General features: G+C 37.9%; 2 protein-coding genes across 3 annotated transcripts in view; one reads left to right on the forward strand and one right to left on the reverse strand.

Annotated features, from left to right (window-relative positions):
• The window catches only part of LOC149262702 (histone-lysine N-methyltransferase CLF-like), a 287,901-nt gene that overhangs the window by 116,604 nt on the left and 146,814 nt on the right, over positions 1–24,483 (forward strand). For both annotated transcript variants that reach the window (XM_089425080.1, XM_089425082.1), the window contains one exon: positions 2,719–2,880. In XM_089425080.1, the coding sequence (XP_089281206.1) occupies positions 2,719–2,880 (162 nt within the window). The remainder of the gene's footprint in view (positions 1–2,718; positions 2,881–24,483) is intronic.
• Positions 7,059–10,608, reverse strand: LOC149262703 (uncharacterized). The gene is made up of 3 exons (XM_089442973.1): positions 9,627–10,608; positions 9,121–9,516; positions 7,059–7,159 (listed from the first exon to the last, which is right to left on the reverse strand). Exons 1-3 carry the CDS (start codon positions 10,579–10,581, stop codon positions 7,059–7,061), a joined length of 1,452 nt encoding a protein of 483 aa, XP_089299099.1. The 5' UTR covers positions 10,582–10,608.

Below are 24,483 nucleotides of genomic sequence, written 5' to 3' on the forward strand. Positions count from 1 at the left end.
GTTCATAAAAATAAGCTTTTATATACAAATTATCTCATTCCATCGTTGACTCGCAAATTGAAATCACAATCTGTACTAAAATTGCGAGTTTTGCACATGTTGAATTGGCATGCTTTGGACTGGTTTGTTTGGAGCTTGATCCAATTCAAAGTCGAAAAATTGTGCTTTAAATTATGATTTTAGTTTCACTGATACAGGTCTGTGTGCATCATGAGTGGTAACATCTCCAATTTTTGTCAGTTGAGTATGGAAAGGGGGACCAACTTCTCTCCCTCGAGCTACGAGTCAATGTTCGGATTCTCATAACATCTGATGCCGTAGAGAAGAAAGTTGTGAGAGATGATTCACTAGAAGACCTGGAAGAGTTGGAGGCATTGGCTTGTGGTATGTTTTGTTACCTAGACAATGTTATCTGCTGCTAAGGTCTAAAGTAGTCAACTATCTGCTGGTACTGTGTAGACTTTCGTTTTTTCTAGGATGACAACTGCATATGGGTCTTGCTGTGGCAAGACGTAATGTCTTCTATAGATAAATGGATACGGTGTCACATAGAATGTTTCTGCCATCTGGATGCTTGCCTCTTGGTGTGCCTACCTGCTGGGAGTACCAGAAAGAGTGATGTAGTTACTTTTGTTGTGTCAAGTTAAGAGGGAGGCTGAAGTGAATGGGACGAGAGTTTGAGAGCTTCTTTAGTGAACAAGGGTTGGCACCGCTGGTCTGGGTACCAAAAGAAGATGATCGAAAATTGTATCTTTATGTAATTTTGGAAAATGTCTTGTAATAGTGGATAACCTTAAAATAAGTTTTGACCCATGAAATGTAGACCAGTTGGTTTCAGTGGGGTTTAGGCCGCCTCACTAGGTGTAAGGTTCAAAGTTCAAACCTTATGAGGAGGGTTTTAGGGTGGAAGCCACTTTTTGGGGAATTAAACTATCCCAATGGGCATCCAAGCTCATCCGAGCTTCGCACAGTCTTGTTGATAGCATCCCATTGTGGTTAGATTGTTCTTCCATCCAATAAGACGGGATGGCCCTGGCCTAGGCTTAGCCTAGCTAAAAAAATAAAAAATAAATTTTGAAGTTCTGCATATGTTGAAATATCCTTTTTCGGCAGTTACACGCTTATACTGCTGTATTTTTGCCCTTTTCTGTATATATGGATTTTTCATGCTTTTGAAATACCATTTTGAAATTCTAAAAGTGACCATACAATTTAGTACCTCTGAATATTTAAACAGCTCAACTATTTTCTTCACTCTTAGTATTGTGGTGTGAAGCATCGTGAGAAAATTATGCTCTAATTACCAATGCCATCTATATCTGTGGCAAACTTTCCTTTTGTTAGTCACAATAGGTTCAATGCTATACACACACATGCATATACATATACATATATATGGATTTTTCGTAGTTGCTTTTGAAATTCTAAAATTGACTGTAGAATTTAGTACCTCTGAATATTTGAAAAGTTCACCTGTTTTCTTTAATTCTTAGTATTGTAGCATGAAACCCCGTGAGAAAATTATGCTGTGATTGCCAATGCCATGTACTTCTATCACAAACTTTCCTTTTGTTAGTCACAACAGGGTCAATGTTTATGGCATCATGAATTACAAATGCAATTCTAGTGGATAAGTTGTTATTGTCTTCCTGGTAAATTTGTGCAAGGATAAAGAATAAATCTAGTCCTTATAATGTTTTCACTGGAGAGAAATGTTTGAAGACAACCTTGTTCAAGAAAATAATGATTTTGTGGAGTTCTCAAGATTATTCGCTATGGACAATTAGTAGCCTATAAATGATATTGAAATGCTGTTCGTCATTTTTGCTTTGAACGAGTTTCAAGTAATATTTCTCTCAAATAATGAAGCACAATTTCGGGTATTCTCTGTGCCTAATTTCGTTGGACTATTTTTTTGAAAATTTCATCTATTGTTTCTTCTGTTTCTCTTCTATGTTGTAGCTATAATTAATTTCTTATAAGAAGATAGCTTCTCAAACTTTGATTGACATATTTTATGCTTGGCCATGTATATCGTGCTGTCAAGGTGATTATTTATATGGTCATGTTTCTTGACTTGGGAGTTAAATGTTGATAATCTACAGAGCCAATAAACAATCTGAATGGGTTATTTGAGTATTGTAACAGCTTTGTATTTTGAAAATTGCTTTAAGCTATCATGTGGTTAAGTTTGTGTTATTTGTCATGTATGATTGATTATGGTGTCACATATCAAGCAGACTAAGTCTCTCTGATTGTAAAACACAAGTGTGTGATCTAGAGCTTCCATTGTTTATTGGTTTCTGCTTCATGCAACAGACCCACCCTTCAATCCACCTATGTCAGTGTTTACCTAAGAGCTTGAATATGAATAACTGTTGGTGTTTAGATAAATTTTGCCTTACATAAGCAGCTGGATGTACATTGTTGTGCATATGTTCCATGTATTTTGAAATAGAAAGAGTCATTGCTTGCAGTCAGAGTTGTCTAGATGTAACATTTTATCTGGATCTCCCTTATTCATGTCATAGCTTTCTTGGCAATAACATCTATCAACAATGGTTGACGAGAGATAATTTTGGTGTTGCATAAGATTTTATCTGTGTTGAGCCTACAGATTCCATATATAGTATTGTTTAGCATATTATATTGTCTTGTGGTTTATGCATATTACAGACATTTCCCTTTGGCTACTTGTAATTTGGGTTTGTTGGACAGGAACCAAAGAATGGCTGATGACCAATCTGTGCTTGGAAGAAGACGAATTTACTATGATCAAAATGGTAGTGAAGCACTTATTTGCAGTGATAGTGAGGATGATACAGTTGAAGAAGAAGATGAGAAGTATGAGTTTGGTGAAGGTGATGATGATCTTTTGCGGTAAGTGCTCTATACATAGATAAATGTTCAAATAAGCTACTGAAGTGTTCTTTTTCATTAGGGAAGTTACTGGAGTCATAGATTCCTAGCACTATTGATTCATTTACAAGGATATTTTAGATCGTTATAAAAGTATTGGAGGGATATATTGAATATCATTGTAGTTAATGTAGAGATCCAAGATCTTAGGGTGCACTTATTGATAAGAATGAAAATATGGGGTTTCTTTTGGATACATTAGTATTTTAGAAAACATCGGAAACAACTACAAAAATTACACATATAGGAATGTATGCATATTTCTGTGGAAGTACAATATTTATTTTATATTGGATTCCATGAAAAAGCATAGTTGACAAAGAAATCATAGATAACATTCAAAGATAGATATTTGCTTATAGTTATGAGTGTATATAGAGTTTTATGTGGCTTCCAATCTTATTACTTTTGGAGTGATAAGAATATTATTGATACAATGATTAAGTAGTGAACCATGGGAATGTGTCATGGGTGTGGGATGTGTCACTTCTATCTCTTTTGTTCCATCGACGAATGATAGACAATGTCCTTTGTGAATCATGAGAATGTGTCAAGGGTGTGGGATGCGTTAGTTCTATCTCTTTTGTTCCATCAACGAATGATAGACAATGTTTTGTCTGTCTAAGATGTACCTCATATGTCCTAGGGACATACCTAATGTTGGGAAAATTCTGATGTCCTTTGATCTTCTAAATTGTGTGACAATTCATCCAATGTGGCTTTCAATATTATTACTTTTGATCTTGTAAGTTGTGTGATGATGCATAAAATATCTAGTGATGTTTTGCGTCCTTGAATATAAGAATATAACATTTCATTTCTTTCTATTTATCCTGGTGCCCATATGGGCTTCTAGATAGATTTAAGACAATTGTGTATTTTTTCGCTTAGATGGTGGTTATTCTCATTGAAAACTTGTTGTTTGAAGTTGCAGTAAAAACTAAACAAAATGTAGGTGACATGTAGTAGACGTATTGGTTTTGAGATTCATAATTGTAGGGTGAAGAGGCAAGACATAAGAGTATATAATAAATAGTATTTGTAATAGGGCTTTTGGTAGCACTATATATTTATAGTATAAAATTGTGGTTGTTTATATTATACAATTGTAGGTATTGAGCTTCTAAAGGATGACCTCATGGCTTTGCAAAACATTGCAAAATTTTAATTGTGATCAAGACTCCTCCAATTTGTCAGCTCCTTGAATAGGGTAGAAAAGGTAGATATAGTTCAACATTTTGTCAAGTTTCATGGACAAGCAGTAATACTATATATATATATATATATCCCTATATTTCTATCTATCTATTTATCTATGTCTATCTATATATAAATATCTTTATGGGGATGCCCTATGTCCCTTTTGGCCTTTAAAAGTTATGAGGTGTTCGTCCTTGCAAGTCATCTCTCATTCACCCCAACTATGAAACTTGAGAAATCATTGCTAGCTAGAGAATAAAGCCTTCATACTATCTTTGTATTATCACTAGAAATGATTTATGGGCATGAAGGATCAATAATCATTTGATATGTTTTGCCAGCATGCAAGGCTATTATTTGACATGCATGCATATAACCCTAGTATTCAAAATCGAAACCATTAGTCGGATCGGTCCACCAATCAAACCGGGTTTCAAACCAGAACTGGTCAAACCGGGATTGGTCAGATCTCAATGAACCAATCTTTAAAAAATGCATGAAATGATTAATTTTTATTGGAAAACTATTTTTAAGTTTTAAAACCATGATTGCAAACCAATAGAGACACAATGTGCAATGTTTTTTTATCTGTATACCATGTAAAGGTGAATATATGAAAATGTCACTGAGTGCGATACATATCAGCGTCAAAATACATAATAAATGAGGCTCTAAATGGCCTTTGGGTCCAAAAACAATGCTACAAGCTATGGGGCCACTATCCTACTACAAGTCTACATATTAGTGATCAACATGATCACTCATGAAACTCATCATTGATTCAATGCTACTGGAAATGGGATCTTCAGCAAGAGATAGATTGTTAAAATTGGCAACTAGGGCCAAACTCCATGTGGATCACCTTTTTTGTGATTACCGATATTTTCCTAGATTCCTCTCATCGAGAGGTGTAGGATGGATCTAAAGATCATCCAATTCCGATAAGTATTTATGGAGATATGAATTTATTTTGATTATGGAAAAATTATCAAAGTCGGCCAACAACTTATGTAGGCTCAGAAGCCCAACAGTGATGTCTATTCAGCCTCGACGTTTTGCATATAAATACAAGGAGCTCTTTTCCTCATTTGGACACTTCACTCTTACACACATTTCTCTCTCTCCTGTGCAGAAAGAGTCTCTCTCTCTCTCACACGTGTGGATGAAAAGGAAGTCATCCTAGGACAAAAAGGACACAGAAACATGACAACAAGCATCTTTGACCAGCATTGACCAGCGTTGACCCTATAAGGAGTGCAGATTAGGTGTGGTTGCCCCTCCTAGGCATGCCACAATTTTTGGCACAAAAATCGAGGTGATTTGAACTTAGATTTGACCGGTATTGACTGCCCTAGTTTAGGGCTGCAGTCAACTTCAGAAATCTGCACTTTGACTGAACTTTTGGGGCTGTTCTAGGGCTGCTTCTTCAGGCTGTTCAAGGGAAAGTTGACTGGAAAATGACCAAGCATATTGGAGGTCAATTTTCACTCATTTGACTTTGCTGATCTAGGGTTTGCTGCTGTTGATATAAAATTTCAGAAATCAGATTTTGTACTATTTCTCTTGTTGAACTATTGAAGATAAAAGAAGATTTGATCAAAGGGTTTCCCCATATTAGGGTTTGTCCTTGGCTAGCCGCCACATCTTGTGTCTCTTGTCTTGGCTTGTTTTCTCTGTTGATCGTTTAATGTTCTATCTGCACTTTACTTTATGCACATGTGATTGCCATTTTGTGGATAATATTAAAGAAAATAAGTAAACTGCTCTAAGCATAGAACATACCATAATTTAACATACATAAACATCATCTAGCTCAAAGTCTCAGACTTGTATTGCTCAACCTTATAATATGATAAAAATTGAAAAATCTAACATGCCTAACCAATGATTTTGGTTTGAGTGAAGGGTTGATCTCCTCAACTTCATAATATGGTAGAAAAAGCTTAGCATGCCTAACCAATTATTTTGCTTTGATTGGAGGGTACATTTTTTTTAAGGCCATGGTATACGAGTTCAATAATCAATACCACCAACATCAACAAAGTTCAACAATCAATGCCAACAACATCAAGGTACTTAAAGGGCTTCATGTTCTTGATCAAATGCTAATCTCATACCCTCACACATGACAAAATCAAATGGAAACATTGCAAACCCCCAAACCATGAAATCCTGAAAACCATTAAGTCTCTAGAATTTTGAGAGAAATCTAAAATTCTAGTTTCTCCATATGAAATCCAATGAGGTCGAAACCACTCTCAAACATCGTGAGTCATTTCATGGTAATGTTAAAAATTGAAGTAAAAAGTTACTTTAGGAATTTGGCATTACCATTGACTGCCAACGTTGCTAGGGTTGAGATGTGTGAGGCAAACGAGAGGGGAGGCATGCTTTTCTTAGAGGGCTTGTTTTTGGTAGGAAATAACCCCAAGTTTCCCTCAAAACTACTTCAAAACTCATAAAACAGTGTTTTGTGGGGTTTGCGATTTACCTGGCAATAAATTGATCGGTTTATGACAAAACAGAGTAATTTATGGGAAAATTGACCGGTTTTGTCATAAGCTTGCTTGTTTATACTCGGTCAGACAAAAAAACCGTGGAGTCCGCTTGGATAACTCAATTTGCCTGGGTCAACGAACTGACTGGTTTGAACGATTTATGGTTTGAACCGACGATTTTGAATGCTATCCATATAATACAAATTATTGCACAATAGATTCTCTAGTTGATGAGTTGTTGAATATTACATGTAATGATATCAACTAGGGTGTCTAGTGTTGGAAATTTCTATTGATGCTATTTTATTTGTCTTTTGGTGTCTTTTTTTGGAGGGTGGATTTTCTTTTGGGTTCCAGGAGGTGTTGTGGGTGGCACATATGAAAATTTCGAAAACCGGATTCATATTGCAGCAACTGTTATTATTTCTTCTAACTAATAAATTAGTTATTCAGTTTATTGCTACAATAACGTCGAAATAAATACACTACAATCTTCACAAATAGAAACTTCGGAAATAAATAACGCTGGAACTGAGAAAGTACTAGCACACGCATAAAAATAACACCATTATGTTTGGACAGAAGTCCCCAGAAAAACCCAATGCGGGAAAACGTGCAACAAATGAAGCTTTTATTTTACTATGCATCAGTGAAAATATGAGTACAATATGGATTCTTGAAACTGGCAATCCACAACAAGAAAATATGGGCAAAATTATTGAAGGGAATTACCCTTCTTCCACAGCAATCCCAACACAACCTGCCTTTAAAAAACTCGGCCTCCTGGACCCTCTACGTCAGTATATGCGTTGCTCTGCGTAGTTTCTTTGAAGTCAAGCCTCCAACCAGTCTCTAATGAAGTCGTCTTGCCTGTTGTTGTTGAGGAATTCGTCTCTTCGACACTCTGGAAGCTCCGCCCGACCTCTGGAACTGAGAACGATTTTTTCCTCAGCTAAATTGAATTGCCAATCTGAAGCAACTGCATAGTCCTCTGCGCTGGCTCACTGGGAATTACTCAGCCCTCTCGTTGTTGCCTCTCCGGATCTGGAAATCTTCCTCTGGACTGACTGTCCCTGCCCCTCACTCAGTGCTTCAATCTTTGTCTCTCCAACAATTGACTGCTGTTATTCTGGAAATCGATCTACCAAGGAAATCAAATTTATGGTGTACTTAAGTGTATTCTTCAAGTGCCCATCAACTTCCTCTTATAATCCACTATTGGAGCACCAACGACCAAGATTCAAACTTAATCGATGGCTAGGATCATCCTGGAATTGATCCATGTTAGTTTCTAGATGATTCTCAGTTTGACTTAATTAATACTGATTAATTGGCCATATTCCTTAAGTTTGGACTTCGAAAATATTTAAAAATTGACTAATAATCTAATTAAGCCATGTTTAGGTTGAATTTTCAGAATCGATTTCTGGGTCTTGGAGATCTCATGTATTCTAGCCTCTCCACCAAATTCGTGGCTAAAGCACATCTGATGCTACAAAAACTAACAATGTGATAATCCGTCTTTGTTGATTTTGGAATGGGTTTTGTATAGATCGATGTATCTCTCAAGGATGCATGCATTAAGATTCTGAAAGGTGTTTGGGGACTTTGCTTCAATATGTATTTGGGTGTATTTAGAGAGGAGGGAGGAAGTATTAAACAACATATAGATATTAATTAGTAACTTTATCCACAATATTTTGTAAGTTGAGATTTTTTAAAGTTTTAGTGCTAAATTGAGATCTATATATTTGGAATGAAAGGTGTATGGGCTCTTTGCTTCAATATGTATTTGGGTGTATGTAGAGAAGAGGGAGGAAGTATTCAACAACATATAGATATTGGTAAGTAACTTCATCGACAATATGTTTTAAGTTGATATTTTTTAGAGTTCTTGAGCTAAATTGAGATCTAGATCAGTGTTTTTAAAACCGGAACCGGTGACCGAACCGGTCCACCTAGCTAACCGGTTTACCGACCGGAACCGGTCTAACCGGGACTGGTTTGGTCTAAATGAACCGGTTTTTAAAAAATACATTAAATAATTAATTTTTAATGAAACAAAACTATTTTTAAGATGTAAAACCATGATTCCAAGCCAATAGAGACAAAATATGCAAAGTTTGCTCATTTATATACCATGCAAAGGTGAATATATCAAAATGGCACCGAGTGCAATACATATCATCGACAAAATAGCAAAATACATAAGAAATGAGGCTCTAAATGGCCTATAAAGTCCAAAAACAATGCTGCAAGCTATGAGGCCATTGGCCTACTACAAGTCTACAGTGTACACATGATCAATCATCAAGTCCATCACCACTACTAGACACAGGATCATCATCAGGAGCTACATAGACATCATCTGGTTCAGAGTCTGAGGATGCCTCTGCCTCATCTGCAACATCAGTATCAATGCCACCAATGACAATAGAAGTGGACCTAGTGGAAGCACGAGTTTGTTGACCTGCACGACTAGTGCCTTCCATTGGTTCCTTGCCTTTCCTTGATGCCGCTACTGATCCTGGTTCTGATGCCGCCACATAATTTGCCTCATCCTCCGCTAAAGCCATGTCGATATCAAAATCAGCCTCAAACACAGGATCTTCAGTCTCCTCCACCCATTCTGATGTTGGATCAATATCGTCCAACACAATGGGATCTAGATCAGGTGATTTGCTCATCATTTGGTTCCTCCTCAGTCGAAGGTTGTATTGCACAAAAACAAGATCATTTAACCGTTTTTGTTCCAAACGATTTCTCTTCTTCGTGTGTATGCGCTCAAAAACAGACCAATTGCGCTCACAACCTGAAGCACTGCAAGTTTGACTGAGGACTCTAATTGCAAACCTTTGCAATTGAGGACACTGGCCACCAAATGACTCCCACCAATGTGCTGCAAAGAAAAAGACAATAATTAGTAACTTAGTTTATAATTTGAATTGTAAAGAACGTAAACAATTTTAACTTGAAATGAAAAACAAAATGGAAATTGGAATTGCTTACCTGGTTGGTCCACATCTCTTGCCATCTTTGCCAAGTTTTTGCCAAAAGTACCACTTGCTTGATTGAAAATAGTAAGCTGTCTATGTATATCCAACTGGTCTACATGGTTAGGGACCATGCGCTCCAAGCAATCAATCAATCCAGCTCTGACCTCCCCATCATGCTGATCTCCTAGCCGATTTTTATAGTGATACCTTGGGTTCAAAAAATACCCGGCTGCATGTATAGGACGATGGAGTTGATTGTTCCATCTGTTATCAATGATCTCCCATATACGGCCATATTTAGCTAACCTGTCATTGTAAGCTGCCCGTATCTGCTCCTTTGCCTGATCCATAGCTTCATAAATGTAGCCCATGGCCAATCTTTCCCCATCCACCAACCTTAGCACCTTAACAAGGGGCTCGGTAATTTTCACAAGCTCTACAGACCTTTTCCAAAAATAAGTGTCTAACACTTTCTTTTTGGTGTCTTTTCCATCTGGTCTACGAGCCCACCGAGATTCAGACCATTCATCAGAGGAAAACATTTTCTGCAAGTTTCTATGTTGACCATTGAGACATTGCAACGTGAGGAAGTGAGTTGCAAATCTCGTAATTGCAGGCCTAACAAGCTCTTTGCCTCCAGTGTGTTTCCTCATTAGGCTCAATACCCATGAGTGGTTGTAAATGTATTTTGTAATGCACTTGGCATGCTCTACAGTGTTTTTTACCCACTCCACCTTGCCTATATCCTCAAGCATGAGGTCTATGCAATGTGCAGCACATGGAGTCCAAAATATGGTCTTATATTTGGCCTCAAGCATCTTTCCAGCAAGAACATAGTTTGAGGCATTATCAGTGATGACCTGCACAACATGCTGCTCCCCAACTTCCTGAATAATGTTATCCAAAAGCTCAAATAGAAGGCTTGCATCCTTTACCCTATCAGATGCATCAACTGATTTCAAAAACATGGTTCCTTGAGGGCAAGAAACAAGGAAATTAATGATACTGCGGTTCTTTCCATCGGTCCATCCATCTGACATAATGGAACAACTGTTTTGACCCATGACTCTCTAAACTCAGTCAAATACTCATCAATGGAAGATATCTCTTTTTGCAAAAGAGCTCCCCTCAAGTCATGCATACTAGGGCCTTTGAAGCCCTTTCCTGCAGCTATAACAGAGTCCCACATAGCTTGGTAATAAGGTGAGCGAGCAGCATTAAATGGGATATCTGAATCATACCACCATCTAGCAATGTATTGGTGAGAAGTTTCTTTGCATTGTTTTTTCCAATGCTGATCCAAAGTGGGTTGAGAACTTGGCTGGGAGGAAGTGGGATTAGATTTAGAAGAAGCAATGGTGGCAGAAGATGAGAAATAACTTTGGATGTTTGGTCTCTTTGGTCCTTTTGATGGTTGGCCAACTCCAACAGAAGGATGAACATAGTGAAAGGGGTCATTGGTGGAAGGGATAGAAGTGGAGTCTTGAATCTCATAATCATCATACCCACTCTGTTTCATAAGATTCATGGTTTCCATTAATTCCCTCTTCCTTGCAATTTCATCTTGGATGGCCTTCTCCCTAGCCTTATCCTCATAAAATTTTTCAAGCTTGGCAATGTATTCTGCCCTAATAGGACCTAACAGTTCTTTTGGTGCATCACATGGCTTTACTTGGCCTCTTACCCCAGCCAAGTGTTGTTTCAACTTAAGAATACCCCCACCTCCAATAGATTTATGGCATAATTTGCATATCATTTTTCCCTCAATTACATCACAATGAGCCCATGCACTGTCCTTTCCTTTTGGAGCCATGTTTGCTTGAAATAATAACAATTTGCAAATAAATCTGCCATTTAAAAAAAAAATATTGCAGCTAAGGAACATGGAAAACCAATGATAAATGTAGGAAAAAAAATGCACATGCAAGCTACAAAATTTGATAGCATAGAGCTAGAGAGTTCATAGGCTTAGCATAGATGATAGATCATTGAAGTGAGAAGTTTATAGCACAAAAAAAATAATTCATGGACAGCAGACCCAAATGAGGAATTATCAAGTGCAAATCCTTACCTGGAAATGCAAAGTAGCTCCCTTAGCCTCCTCTTGATGATGGCAACTCCACTGACAGCTACACACTATCTCCAAAATAGCTCCAACTCCAACTCCAAGATGACTACTTCAGCAAAAACTCCACACTCTCCAAGCTCACAAACACTCACAAACACTCCAAATCAGTTGTGTGAGACAAATGAGAGTGAGAGGGGTGTCTTATAGCAAGTGTGAGGGTGTTTTTGGAGGGAAAATCCCTTTCCCTCACCCCCAAAACCCCTAAACCGCCCTCAGTTCCAAAAAACCGCTGCGCTTTTTGCTTGACCGGCGGCCTGTCCATAAACCGGCCGGTTAGCAATAAACCGGCCGGTTCCGCCCTAAACCGGCCGGTTTTTACCGGTTAGGGCAATTTTCCGGGCAAAGGGTGCTGTAAACCGGGTTTTTTCACCGGTTCTGACCGGTGAGCCTCCCAACCGGCCGGTTAGGCCGGTAACCGGTTGGACCGGAACGGTTTTTAAAACTATGATCTAGATATTTCGAAACTTTGTAGCTTGTGCACATTTTTTTTGCTAAGAATTGTGCCAAAGATATTTTGATACAATTGTTTTATGGAGAGGAGATTGTTTGATATAGTTAAAACTAGAATTGAATTACAAGATGGCACTAGTTTACCCTTATGCTGTAAATTATGTTAAAAACATAGCCCCAAAGTGCTTAAAACTGAGACAATGGTAGTGCAATTTGTGAACATAGGGGTGTAAGGGTTTGCTACATTATAATTATTTATTTCGAGTAACAAGTTTGAAAAACACAATTTTGTAGGTCTCATTTGATGAGCATTCAATATGGTTTAGGCGATTATCTTAGGAAATTTTAGTGACAAAATGTCACGTAAAATTTCGAAAGTTCAAAGTTTAATTTCTTAAAAGTAAGAATAATGTACTTAATGTTGATTAATGAGTATGGTCATGTCTTTTGCACCATCTACTCTTGCAGATGCACTCCATAAATGATTGTTGTGATTTTTCCAATTGCTATTTTCGGAGGGAAATCATTGTTTGGAAGTTTCTTCACGAAAGAAAGAGTTACGTCACAGGATAAAGAGTTGCAACAATCGAAGAATAAGGTTGTTGGGGGCAATGTTATCAGAATCGGACCAAAACCGTCCGATCTGGCCTTTTTTGGCCCAAAACCGGTCCGAACCGTCCTATTTCACTTAGCCGATAGATTCGTGACTGGTTTTGTCCAGAAAAAAATTGCCTTTTTTTTTAACTTTTAACTTTTTGATTTGGTTAGCCCACTTCTTACTCTCCCATAGGATATCCTAATATTCAAGCCTACTACCCTAGTATTGCTAAGCAATTCATGGCAATGTTAAATTCTTAAAATAAAGTGACATTTTCCTTCAATTTTTATTTTCATCCTTTTACTTAAATTTTTATCATTACCATGAAATGACTCAGGATGTTTGAGAGTGGTTTCAACCTCATTGGATTTCATATGGAGAAAGTAGAATTTTAGTTTCACTCCAAATCCAGCAGACTTAACAGTTTTTCAGGGTTTCAAGATTGGGGGGATTGCAACGTTTTCATTTGATTTTGTCATGTACGAGGGTATGGAACTAGTATTTATTAAAGAGTACCAAACCCTCTATGTATTTTGATGTTAGTGGCATTGGTTGTCGAACTCCTCTATCATGACTCTACTAAAAATATTCATCATTTAAACAAAATCTTCACATGACAGGCTGTGTTTTTCTATCATATTTTAATGCCTAAATGGTTATATTGATGGAGAAGACCTCAATATAGGCAATGATTTTGATGATATGTAGGCATTTGTTGTAGCATGAATTTTTTTGGATGCTAGACCTCATCTAGAGCCTATTTGTTGATGCATTTTTGGTTCAGAGATGGATTGCACTCGATGCTATTTTGGTTATGTGCACCCTTACATGCTATGTAAATGAGAACTTTTGCATACTTGTGTATAAATGGTTTGGATTCATATGGATGCACATGAACATATATGTTTTTCTTTAAAATATGAATATTTGATGTGTTTTTGGTAAATCGGTTTTCTTCTAGTTTTTTACCAGTTTCGGTCTGGTTCCAACCAGTTCTCGGTCCACAAGGCTTTTCGGTACGATTGCTGGTTCGATTTTGATAACATTGGTTGGAGTATAACTCTATGGTATAATTATGATATAGGAGAATGGTGGTATAAATTGATAACATTGAAGTGTGATGTTATAATGTAGGAAATACAATGAATTCTATAATTTAATCAATGAAATTAATTCATTAGTTGAGAAAAAGTCCAGTGAATTTTGTAGTACACCTATGTAAGTTGTGAATAAACGTGATCAATCCCATTGTATCAATTAGATTCTTGAATAATAAAGTATTTTTCTTATCTTTCATCTCTCATGATTATCATCAAAAGTATAAGAAAGATTACATGGAAATTTTTTCCCTAAGCTAGCTAAAAGTGGTAGCATAAGCTTGTGATCCCATAGGAAGGGATTCAACATATTTATGGAGAAAATTTAATTTGGATTTAACTAAGAAAGTTGATTCCCCCTTAAATATCTTAAACTTCCCTAAGCTAATATGTGAATTGTTGTCATGAAATGTAGCTTTACATTGATATTCCCACAAAAAGCAAGTAGCAAGCCATTGATTTCTTGCCATAAAACTTTGCACTTGTCCCATAAAGTTTCCCAAACTAGAGGGCCATTCTCAACATGAAAACCCAAAAACCTTGGTAGGTAGGGATCTTGAGAAGACTTGCACAACCATTTCATCCCTACAAAAAAACGTGCATGCAACATTTGTCATGGTAGCATTTTGGAGCTTGGTCTTGATATCCAAACCTTTTTGAAATTGGGGCATAATCCACCCCAATAGTTTATGTTTAAAAGAACGTTGATATTTCCAAATTAACTACCTCATTCCTCGCCACCTTGTCTTCCCTAATATAAGTCCTTGTTGTCGTATAGTCCTCAAACATGTAGAGTTGCAATTCAAACATGTTGGTTTTTGACTATATTGCTTAAAAGGGACCGCTACCACAATTTGTTGGGCTTTCTAAATTTGGTTTTGGACCAAGTTTTCTTTTCCTTTCCTTGTTCTAGGAAAGATCTTTTCCCATGCCATACTACATTTGGATATGCACTTTATCGATGCTTCTAGTTACCCACCAAAAGTGGGTAACTCATAGTAAAAATACTTTTTCCCCTTTGGTCTGCTAGGAAGCCAACTACTCTATGATGATAAATAGATAATTTACTTTAGAACTGTCCACCTGTGCTCTTTTTAGTGCTCTCTCCTATATAGTGTACTTCTTGAAGCAGGGTGGGTGATTTGTTAGAAGCAGTGTTGTACGACTCTTGTAAGACTAGTGAATACCCGAGGGTCTTGACAGGTTCTATAGCGAGACGGGTCACTCGCATAGGGCTCGCGGCCTCTACCCGTACTCGTCCAAACCCTCATAGAACTTGTCTACTTGTATTGAACCCTTGAAGAACTACATGTGACTCACATAAGACTTGTGGAACCACTCAAAATTCATATTTTTTTTTTGGAGATAGTTTTTTTAGTTTATTTTCTTGTATTTTTCCGAGTTTTATATGAGTCTTATACGGGTCATCAAGTAAATAGCTAGACGAGTCTTATTCAAGTATGAGTCATGCAACATTGGTTAGAAGGTACACTGACCATTTTTGTAACCATGTGCTTTCATTTCATTTTTGCGGCATACTAATATGAATTACAGACCAAGCTAGATGATTGAATACTATTGATTGTATCGTTGTTCCCATACTTCGCTTGGGGGATTTCATTTGTGTCTAGTCGAGTGTGACCTCCTTGTTGATTTTCTAGTGCAATCAAGACTAGTATAGATTTTCAAATTTGATAGTTGCTTCCAATGATACAATTAATCTTTTTTTAGCATTCCAATCATTAAGTAGGGATGCATGAAAAACTTCAACCATCCACTTTCTTCAATAGGGACACGAGACACTAGAAATTAGGCAATTAGTCAATGCAAACCCACAAGGGAAAACCCAACCAATGTTTCCTTATGAGATGGAAATTCAGTCCATGAAAAATGCATGAGAATATTCCAGCAAGATTCCAAATTTTGACGTCAACAAAACCAGGTCGAAGCAGTCAAAGTAGAGAGAGTGCAATCAACGGTGGTCAAAGTCAAGTTTGCAATAGAGGGCTAAAAATCTGTCGAGGCGATAGTCATCAAACTCCCGAAATTCTTGGTCAAAGTCTGAAGTTTGACTTGCAGTCAACCTGCGGTAACAACCTTGAGTAGAAGTAGAATCTTGGTCATACGGATCCTTGGAATATTCGGCCTCCGAAATAGTCAAAGAACTTGGCCAAACAAAAGCTATCTCTATCAAGTCAACATTGGTCAAACATAAGCTATCTCTATCAAGTCAACATTGGTCAAACATAAGCTATCTCTATCAAGTCAAAATTGGTCAAACATAAGCTATCTCTATCAATTCAAAATTGGTCAAACAAAATAATAATCGTTGGTCAACGCAAAACATAAAGGCTTCTTTGACTTTTTTGCACGTTTGAACTTCTTCTTGCTATTTTAGATCGAATGTGTGAGTGTTGTAATACCAACATAAGCTCCAACGAACTTGTATTTATATGTGTCTTAAGATGTGGCTTTTCCACATGTGGAGTTGACTTGTGCATTGAAGGCCAACTTCGTTAACATGTAAAATTCATAATTTCTCCAATGATTTGCCAATGAAAACACCCACCATAGCTACCAATTTTTCAACATTCCCTTTTAGCTAGGGAGGTACTTTTCATTCTCTTTGAATATCAATCTCCCCGACCAATCCATAGGTCTCTCAGCGACAACCTAATGGAGAGATCACAAGTACAAGTCTCTTTATCAAGATCAATCTCCTCTAGCAAACTATCGGTCTCTTAGCCATTGCCTAAGCGAGAGATCATTAGTTCTCGTCATAAGGAATGATACATATCAGCCAACACATCCCATAAGCCAAAACCTAATGGCATCTAGGTCAGTGCCCAATTGACCAAAGGGATCAATCAATGAGGCCAAACCAATCATATGCACAGGGCCCATCTCCCCGACCACAAACAAGGTCTCACGGTTCATGACCTAAAGAGGAATCCCTATCTTAATCATCGACTATATAGTCTCTCGATCCATGACTTAAGGTCGAGAACTCGAGAACAATCTCCATGACCAATCCATAGGTATCTCAGCAATTGCCTAAGGGAGAGATCACAAAATCAGTGTCCCCGACCAAAATTTTCTCCAAGTGATCACTCTATGCCTTAGAACCAAGCTCCCCAACTAGACTCACTGGCCTCCCAGTTAATTGACCCAAGGGAGTGAAAATATTCCCGACCAATCCATAGGTCGCTTAGTTGTAGCCTAAGGAGGAAGTGATTGCTCTAATGCTCCACTTTTGGGGCTAGTGGTTTTCATTGCCTTGATGTATCTTGAAACTTTTACTTAATTTAGAAGCTCGTTGATTCGACACACTTTCATGCATATGCCGTGAATATTGTAAGATTGTTCTTTGAATGTTTGCGATGTATGTTGTTTCTGACATGTACTAAGAAAATTGAACTATTTCGGTGGCTTTGGTACTTATCTTGTTGAAGATGTGTTGTATTTGCTTTAGCAATCATTGCTTCCTTGTGAATTATTTTGTTAGTTGATCAACAATTCATTCTTATGTATGTGCTCTTGTGCCTTTTCTAGATTAGTACTATCACTTGTCTTTAAAGGGCCCATTTTTCTCTCCCCTTTCGATAGATGGACCTTGATACTTTCCGCAACTGAACATTTCACAAGGCATACTCACTTGCTGATCCGAAGATACTTGTTTATTACTCTCTTGTGATGAACTTTGTAGCCAAGGGAAATCTACAACAATACATCACAGTTGGGCCGATACTCCGGATGGGGCTCCTACTCCAAATAGTGTGAGGTCTAATTGGGACTTCACATCGGGGAGACCCCCTTTGGTTGATGAATTTTCAGCACCATCAACAAATTGGCTCTAGAAGGAGGGGCATGTGATAAGTTGTGTTCGTTGACTATGTTTTGAACCTTTTATCTCAGATGGCTCATCCTCAAGTTATACTCTCGGGTGTTTTTCTAACCTATCCCTTTGTAAACTTTTAATCCCTGATGAGCCTCTTTATCACTTGTCTCAATTAAAGTTTGATGGTGAGGATGGAACATCCATAACTGAGCACATCTCTAATTTTCTTAAATTTTGTGAATATTACGAAATTGATGATGAAAATTTTGCTTGTGTGGCTTTCTTCCTCACCCTTGAAGGTCGTGTTAATCGATGGTGTCATATGTTACCATATGCTTCCATCCATTCTTTTCATCATTTCCTCAAAGAGCTTTATCAATCCTTTGGTAGGTATGATTACCAGGATGTTTATTAAAAAACCAATCAGCTAAGAACGAAGCTTGATGAATCAATTGAGGATTTTTCTGATCAATTCCTTCACCTTTGTTATGATTTCCTTGAATAAGATACGTATTTGGATTTCTTGAAACAAAAGTTTGAACATTTGGTTCATATCTCTTTGCACAGTGAATCCAAACCACCTGATGTTTCTTCCCCCCCAACTCTTATAAATGGTGAGACACCTCTAATTTAAGAGGAAGCTGCAATTCCTTTTCTTCCTTGCCCTCCTCCTTTTCTAGTTTTGATGAGGGTGCCTTCTCGCTATGATAATAAAGTCGGGAAATATGCACATGAAATTCCTAATCCATCTTCTCATCCTCCTTCTGCTTTTCATGATTCAGATCCCATGGAGGAAATTCCGGAATGGTTCATGAAGCCTATGGTAAAGACTAATTTCTCCATTATGCAAGATGGTGCTAACACTCATAGCTTTAGGCTTGCATCTGATTTGGATTTTTGTTATCCTCTATCATCTACATGCCATGACTCTTTGTATCGTGATCCACTTGATCAATCTGCTCCACCAACTAGTTTTTCACACTCTTGATTTTCAAGTTGTTGGTCCAAATTGCGATCAGGTTCAAGGTAGTCACATTACGCAGGTAAAGGAGCACGAAGGTGAAGTTTCTTTTAATCTTTCTTCTCTGTTTCAGAGTCCTCTATGTGAAGATTATGTTGCTTCACTGTTGGCCAACAATGAATCTAAGAATCTCCGTGATGAATCAAATAGAATCAATTTCCCTGATCAATTTGAAGTATTGGAAAACCATCATCTTGATGATTCTGACTTCGTTATTGTATGGGATGATGTATGCCAAAGTGCGCCCACTGATCTTTAGGTTCCTCCAGAAGATGTTGATTTGACAAAAATAGATCTGGAATTTGGTCCAGCCAAAGAAAATGTTTTTATTGAAACTTCCTCTTTTTCTCACTACACCTTATGCTCTCTCGTTTGTGATGCATCTACATACGATGAAGATACTCCATGCTTTTCAAGTTCTTCATCGGATGAGTTCTCTTCCCAATTGACACAAGGTAGTGAGGTTGTCCATGATGAGAGAGAAAATAATAAGATCATTGAGCATACTTTACATCTCGTATCGTCTCTTGTTTTGCATGAAGACAACTCTTCAAACCAACTTGCTCATGAATTTTCTTAAATTCATATATGTCTATATTTGCGATTAGAAGAATCTTTCGAGTTGAGTAATTTGGTTGTCAAAGTTGTAAAATATGATCAAACCAATGACATAGATGGTTGCCATCTCATTGAAATCAGTGGAAGCAGCCAAGCTCACACCATGCATGATTTGGTTCAACCTTTAAAATGCGATTTTACAATCCTTGAAAGTTCCAAGATTTGCTAGGGAGGAGAGGCACTTCAACTTCTGTTGGTGGTTATGTCAGGATATCGCAACACTTGTAAGATCCCCGAATTGAGTCAAGTCTAGTTTTCCTCACAAAATCTTTCTCTTTGCATGGTTTTATTGGATGTAAATTCCTTCTTGAAATATGTTTGGCATTGTAGATGTAATCTTTTGAACTTTCAAGATTCGATTTCTGATTGGATTCAAGTTTCTATTTCAGTTGATTCATCTCCATGCAAACTCTTGCTCTTAACTCAGGTTTGGAGAGTGTGTCTCTCACAGAAGCATGGAATTGTGAAGTTGATTATTCTAAGGATTGTCTTTGGCCAAAGAAGTCATACCTGTCACATTCTTTTGAAAACAATCAGCTCCTAATCCTTCTTGTGAATATTCTGATGCTAATCTTTTTCTTCATCACACTTGAAATCCTCTTGAGCGCTAGTGAATGCATGGGTTATTTGACGAATCAAATTCTTCTTCACTCATTTTACCTTGACTAGTTTCATGTGTTTGCTATACTAGCATTCCTTTTCACTTCTTTCAACGATTACGATGCTAGTGCAGTGTGTAACCAGTTACAAGAAAATGGTTTGTTGCACTCATCACACGAGGAAGATGTTTCTATTATGCAGAGCATTCGTGAAACTGTTCAAATTAATTTATCCTTGTTAATTACAAACTGGGAATCTGATGCTTTAATTATCCTATCTAATCATGATTTTGTCTTTGACGACTAGCATTCAACTTACTATTTTCTCATAAGCAAATCCAATGACAATTGTTTTACATCCTTTGATCTTTATGGCTTAACATCTCACTGGTCGGGTACTTGTCAAGAGGTCGAGGCACTTCCGCACTCGTTGATGGTCATGTCAAGTCCTCACTGCCTTGACACGCTTGTTGAATATGATTAGATCTATTTTCCCTCACAAGATTCTCATCGTAATCCCATGCCTCTAATTGAAAATTCATCTTTTCAAAGATTTCAAGGTTTTCAAGAGGATTGTCACAAATTTTACGATCCAAGCACTGAATGGATGGAGCAAACTTACCTGGCAAACTTCGTTGCAAATAACAAGTTTCGATCTTTCCTGCTGCTTGCTAAGGAGTCAGTGTAGATGAAGACACATTTGCAAAAAAGTTTCTGAGATTTGTTGAATGATGGTTTTGATCGAAAAGGTAGGAATGTGAATTGGTTAGAAGTAGTGGCTATGGCGTATCTTTCTTTTGGTAGACAAGACCTTTAAATTTTTGTGCAATTTATTCAAGTTCTTATCTTTTTTGTTGCACATTGCTGTGTGTTAGTTTTAATCGACCATATCTTTGTGTATGCAGGTCCGGAACAACTATGCTTGCTTCATTGGAAATTTCATTATACTTGACGTTGACCTTCTAGTTGTTTAGGTTAGGAGTAGGACTAGCTGCATTCTAGTTTTCGCGATCTTGCACTCATTCAACATTTGTTCTTCGTAGGCTTTCGTGTGTTTCCTCACTTTGATCTTGCATCATGTTTTAGTTTAAGCTTCCTCTTGCTTGTCTTTTGGTTTTGCCTTCTTATTGTGTCGTTTCTTTTCTTTTTTGTTTTGTTAATAAGACATTGTATTAAGGGTGTCCCATTTTGGCTTGAAAGACAATGTGGCCAAATGTAAAAGGGCTTTGTGACACTGCAACATTTGACTAACCTTGACTCCATCTCCGTCTTGGTTACAAATTTTGGTCGATGATGTTAACATGAAAAATGCGATCCTTGCGTAACGAAAGCTTCGTGTCGAACCATGATATCTGTGTCTATTCTAGAAACCTTACGCATTCACTTGGTTCTTTATTTTTTGGTGTTTTCAGGCTTATCCAATCTAGTAGAAGAGGAAAAGGGGAAAAATCTAAACGAGCAAATCTAAATCAGAGGTCTTTATATGCTTCTTTGACGCAACAACCTCTCCTTCTCTCAATAAGTCTTGATCCCTCTTTTGTGCATGAAATGAATAAGTGCCTATGCACAATCCTGTATAAATTTATAAATAAAGGCAAAAGAAGAGAAAGGCTTCTTGCGCAAAGATGTGAAGCACGCAACTCTGCTGGGGTATTGTCTAGGCTCGTTGGCAACAAAGAAATATTTGTGTTCTTGTAGTGACTCAGTCGGGGTGTTGTCCAGGCTTGTGATGGGAATGAGATTTTGGGGGTTAATCAAAATCCAATTTCCATAAAAATCGATCTTGAGGCCTATGGGTTATGGTTCCACAAAGCCTATCGGAAGCGTTCCCTTGGGCTCTAAGCCTTTAACCATGGACTTACATTATACTCGAATCCAAATAACCAATGTTCCACCAAGACTCCGGTGCAGAGAGACGCGGGTGCGGGGATACACACAAGGGGGACGTGTGGGAGCACCCTCAAATTTTAGGGAAATTTCGGGGGTGCAGGGAGACGTCGATATATATATATATATATATTCAAGTTCATATTCATTGTTCAATGTTCAATAATGTTCATATTTATTGTTCATTCATTTTGATAAATACATCATTCATGAGACGTACTCAAGTCTCATTATTGAATTATTCATACATACCATGAGATTCGATAAAATAAATAAAATCAATAATGAAATATTCAAATATATTGATCCATATCATTCATCATTCAATGATTCATCATTCTACAATCTACATTGATTTAAAAATTAAATTCATCATTCATCATTGTAGAATCTAAATTGAAAGCAAAACATACTAGAATATTTTCAAAGTTTGAACACTAAATTTATATAACTCAAAATTTAAACCTAGGTTTTAGACTTTTAGTTATTTAATATTTTTTTGTTCTATTTAGTTTTAATTTTATTTTTTTAATTCTTTTGATTTTTAATTTTTAATTTGGGTCTTATTAGACAAATTTAAAGGGGGACACCCAGAAGCACCCTTTTTGAATGGGGAGGCCCAGACACACCCGTTTTGGGGAGTCTAAACTCCCACACTGAAGGGGGACGCCCAGACACACCCTTTTTGGGGAGTCTAGACTCCCACACCGGGGAAACACACCCCCTTGCATCTCCCCAAGACTCCCCAAAAAGGGTGTGTGGGGAAACGCACCCCCAAGAGACTCCCCATCCCGGGTGTGAGGGGTGTGTGCACCCGACCTTGGGGGACGCGTCCCCATGGAACACTGCATATAACATTATTGGCGCTTTTATGTCGTATAGGAAGCATACACATGGGCCTTAATCCTTAAGTCCCTTTTCCCATTCAACTATGGGGAGCCCCACGCACCCACAAGAGACTCACCATCCCGGGTGCGAGGGGTGCGTGCACCCGACCTTGGGGGACGCGTCCCCATGGAACACTGCATATAACATTATTGGCGCTTTTATGTCGTATCGGAAGCATACACATGGGCCTTAATCCTTAAGTCCCTTTTCCCATTCAACTATGGGGAGCTTTTAGTTAAGCATTCAAGCTTTAACTCTTCGGCAACACAATACATGGGAAAACTATGTAAATCCCGTTCCGGTTCACATATACAGACTTCAAAAATAATACAACCGCATCTATATGTATCAGCGAGTCTGTTCCTTTTGTCGCTCCTTAGCACTGCTCCACCTTTGACCTCCGATACCTGACTCCGACGATCGCCGATTAGATTATCGGTGATATCGCCATCGGCGTATCGGCTATGTTTCACCTTTCCTTGGCCTTCCCGATATGCGATCGGCGATCGCATATAAATTGTTGATTTGAAGCCTCAATCCGACGGTTGCGATTTAAATCGCATTTCGCTATCGCTTTGTTACAAAGGCCGGTTTCGATATCACCCGAGAGGCTCCGCTGATGAGATAAGGCCCTGGACCGTTGATCTTAAGAGATCTAACGGTTCTTGGGCATTCTGGTGTGTTTTCTCTTTAATTTGATTTTATCTGCCATTTGAAGGAATACTGTGTTAAACACAGTTCCGCCACAGTCTATCAAACACGCATAATTACATTAATATCTCTGGATCGCCATCACACCTGATGGTCGATCAACATGCATACAACCGGCTTTAAATCATCAGCACATATGTACGAGACAGAGTTGAAAAGACACATATACACAGACACGCTGTAAACACAACACACATATATTTATTATAATAAACGCAACATAATTACATCTAAGGCATTTCAGCCTTAGAACAGAGTTCTCCTCTGGCTACATTGTAAACACTCTAATTCACAATCTTTATCTATATCACTCTGTCTCTCCTCTCTTAACACTTGAACACGCAGGTTCAACACACACACACACACACACACATATATATATAAGGAAGCATTGTTGGATCAGATCACGGAAGGATCCGATCAATCCTCCAACAAAAGCCCTTAAAGCTCTCATTACATGAATGCATGCATATACACATGGCAGATTACATTGATAAGTCTCCTCGAGACTTTATCCATCCATCTTTAAATCTGTTTTAAAACAGATTTTTCCCTATTTTGCTCCCCTGGTCCACGTCTTCCTCTTCCTTCGCTTTGGATTCCTCCCTTTGTCTAAGGGTGCTGGATGCTCTTGCATCAGACTCCCGAGGCACAAAAATTTATGACCTCCTGGTCATATGCTTCTCCTAGTCCTTAACAATTCTACCCACTGCATTCTTCAGTGGAACTGCCTTCATGGTCTTCTGTGAGCTGCAACCAAACCTCTGCAACAACAAGTCCTCCCTGCTGCCACTTACCTCACAAAGCTCTCCTCTGGACTTGGTCTTTTGGCAAGCTCTATGGTTCTCTCCTTGAACCTTTTGATGACTAACAATTCTACCCAACACTTATTTTGTTGGAATTGTTATCTCTAAGACAACTCTACCCACAACCGCAATTATGGAGCTGCCTCAACAACTTCTACCCAACCGCAGTTGGAAGTTGTTCTCAGCTTCTCTTGAGCACTCCTTGCTCTTAGGCTATTGCAAATCTTCT

This window comes from Pinus tabuliformis, chromosome 6 (genome assembly GCF_031772625.1).
Source record: "Pinus tabuliformis cultivar Carrire ecotype Pingquan chromosome 6, CPIR1, whole genome shotgun sequence".
NCBI lineage: Eukaryota > Viridiplantae > Streptophyta > Pinopsida > Pinales > Pinaceae > Pinus > Pinus tabuliformis.

Coding starts and splice junctions, on each gene's coding strand:
- LOC149262703 (XM_089442973.1), bottom strand. CDS start 10,581: ATGTTTTTGAAATCAGTTGATGCATCTGATAGGGTAAAGGATGCAAGC. Junction 9,517..9,626: donor AAGAGATGTGGACCAACCAG/GTAAGCAATTCC, acceptor TTTTCTTTGCAG/CACATTGGTGGGAGTCATTT. Junction 7,160..9,120: donor AGTAGCGGCATCAAGGAAAG/GCAAGGAACCAA, acceptor TGCGTGTGCTAG/TACTTTCTCAGTTCCAGCGT.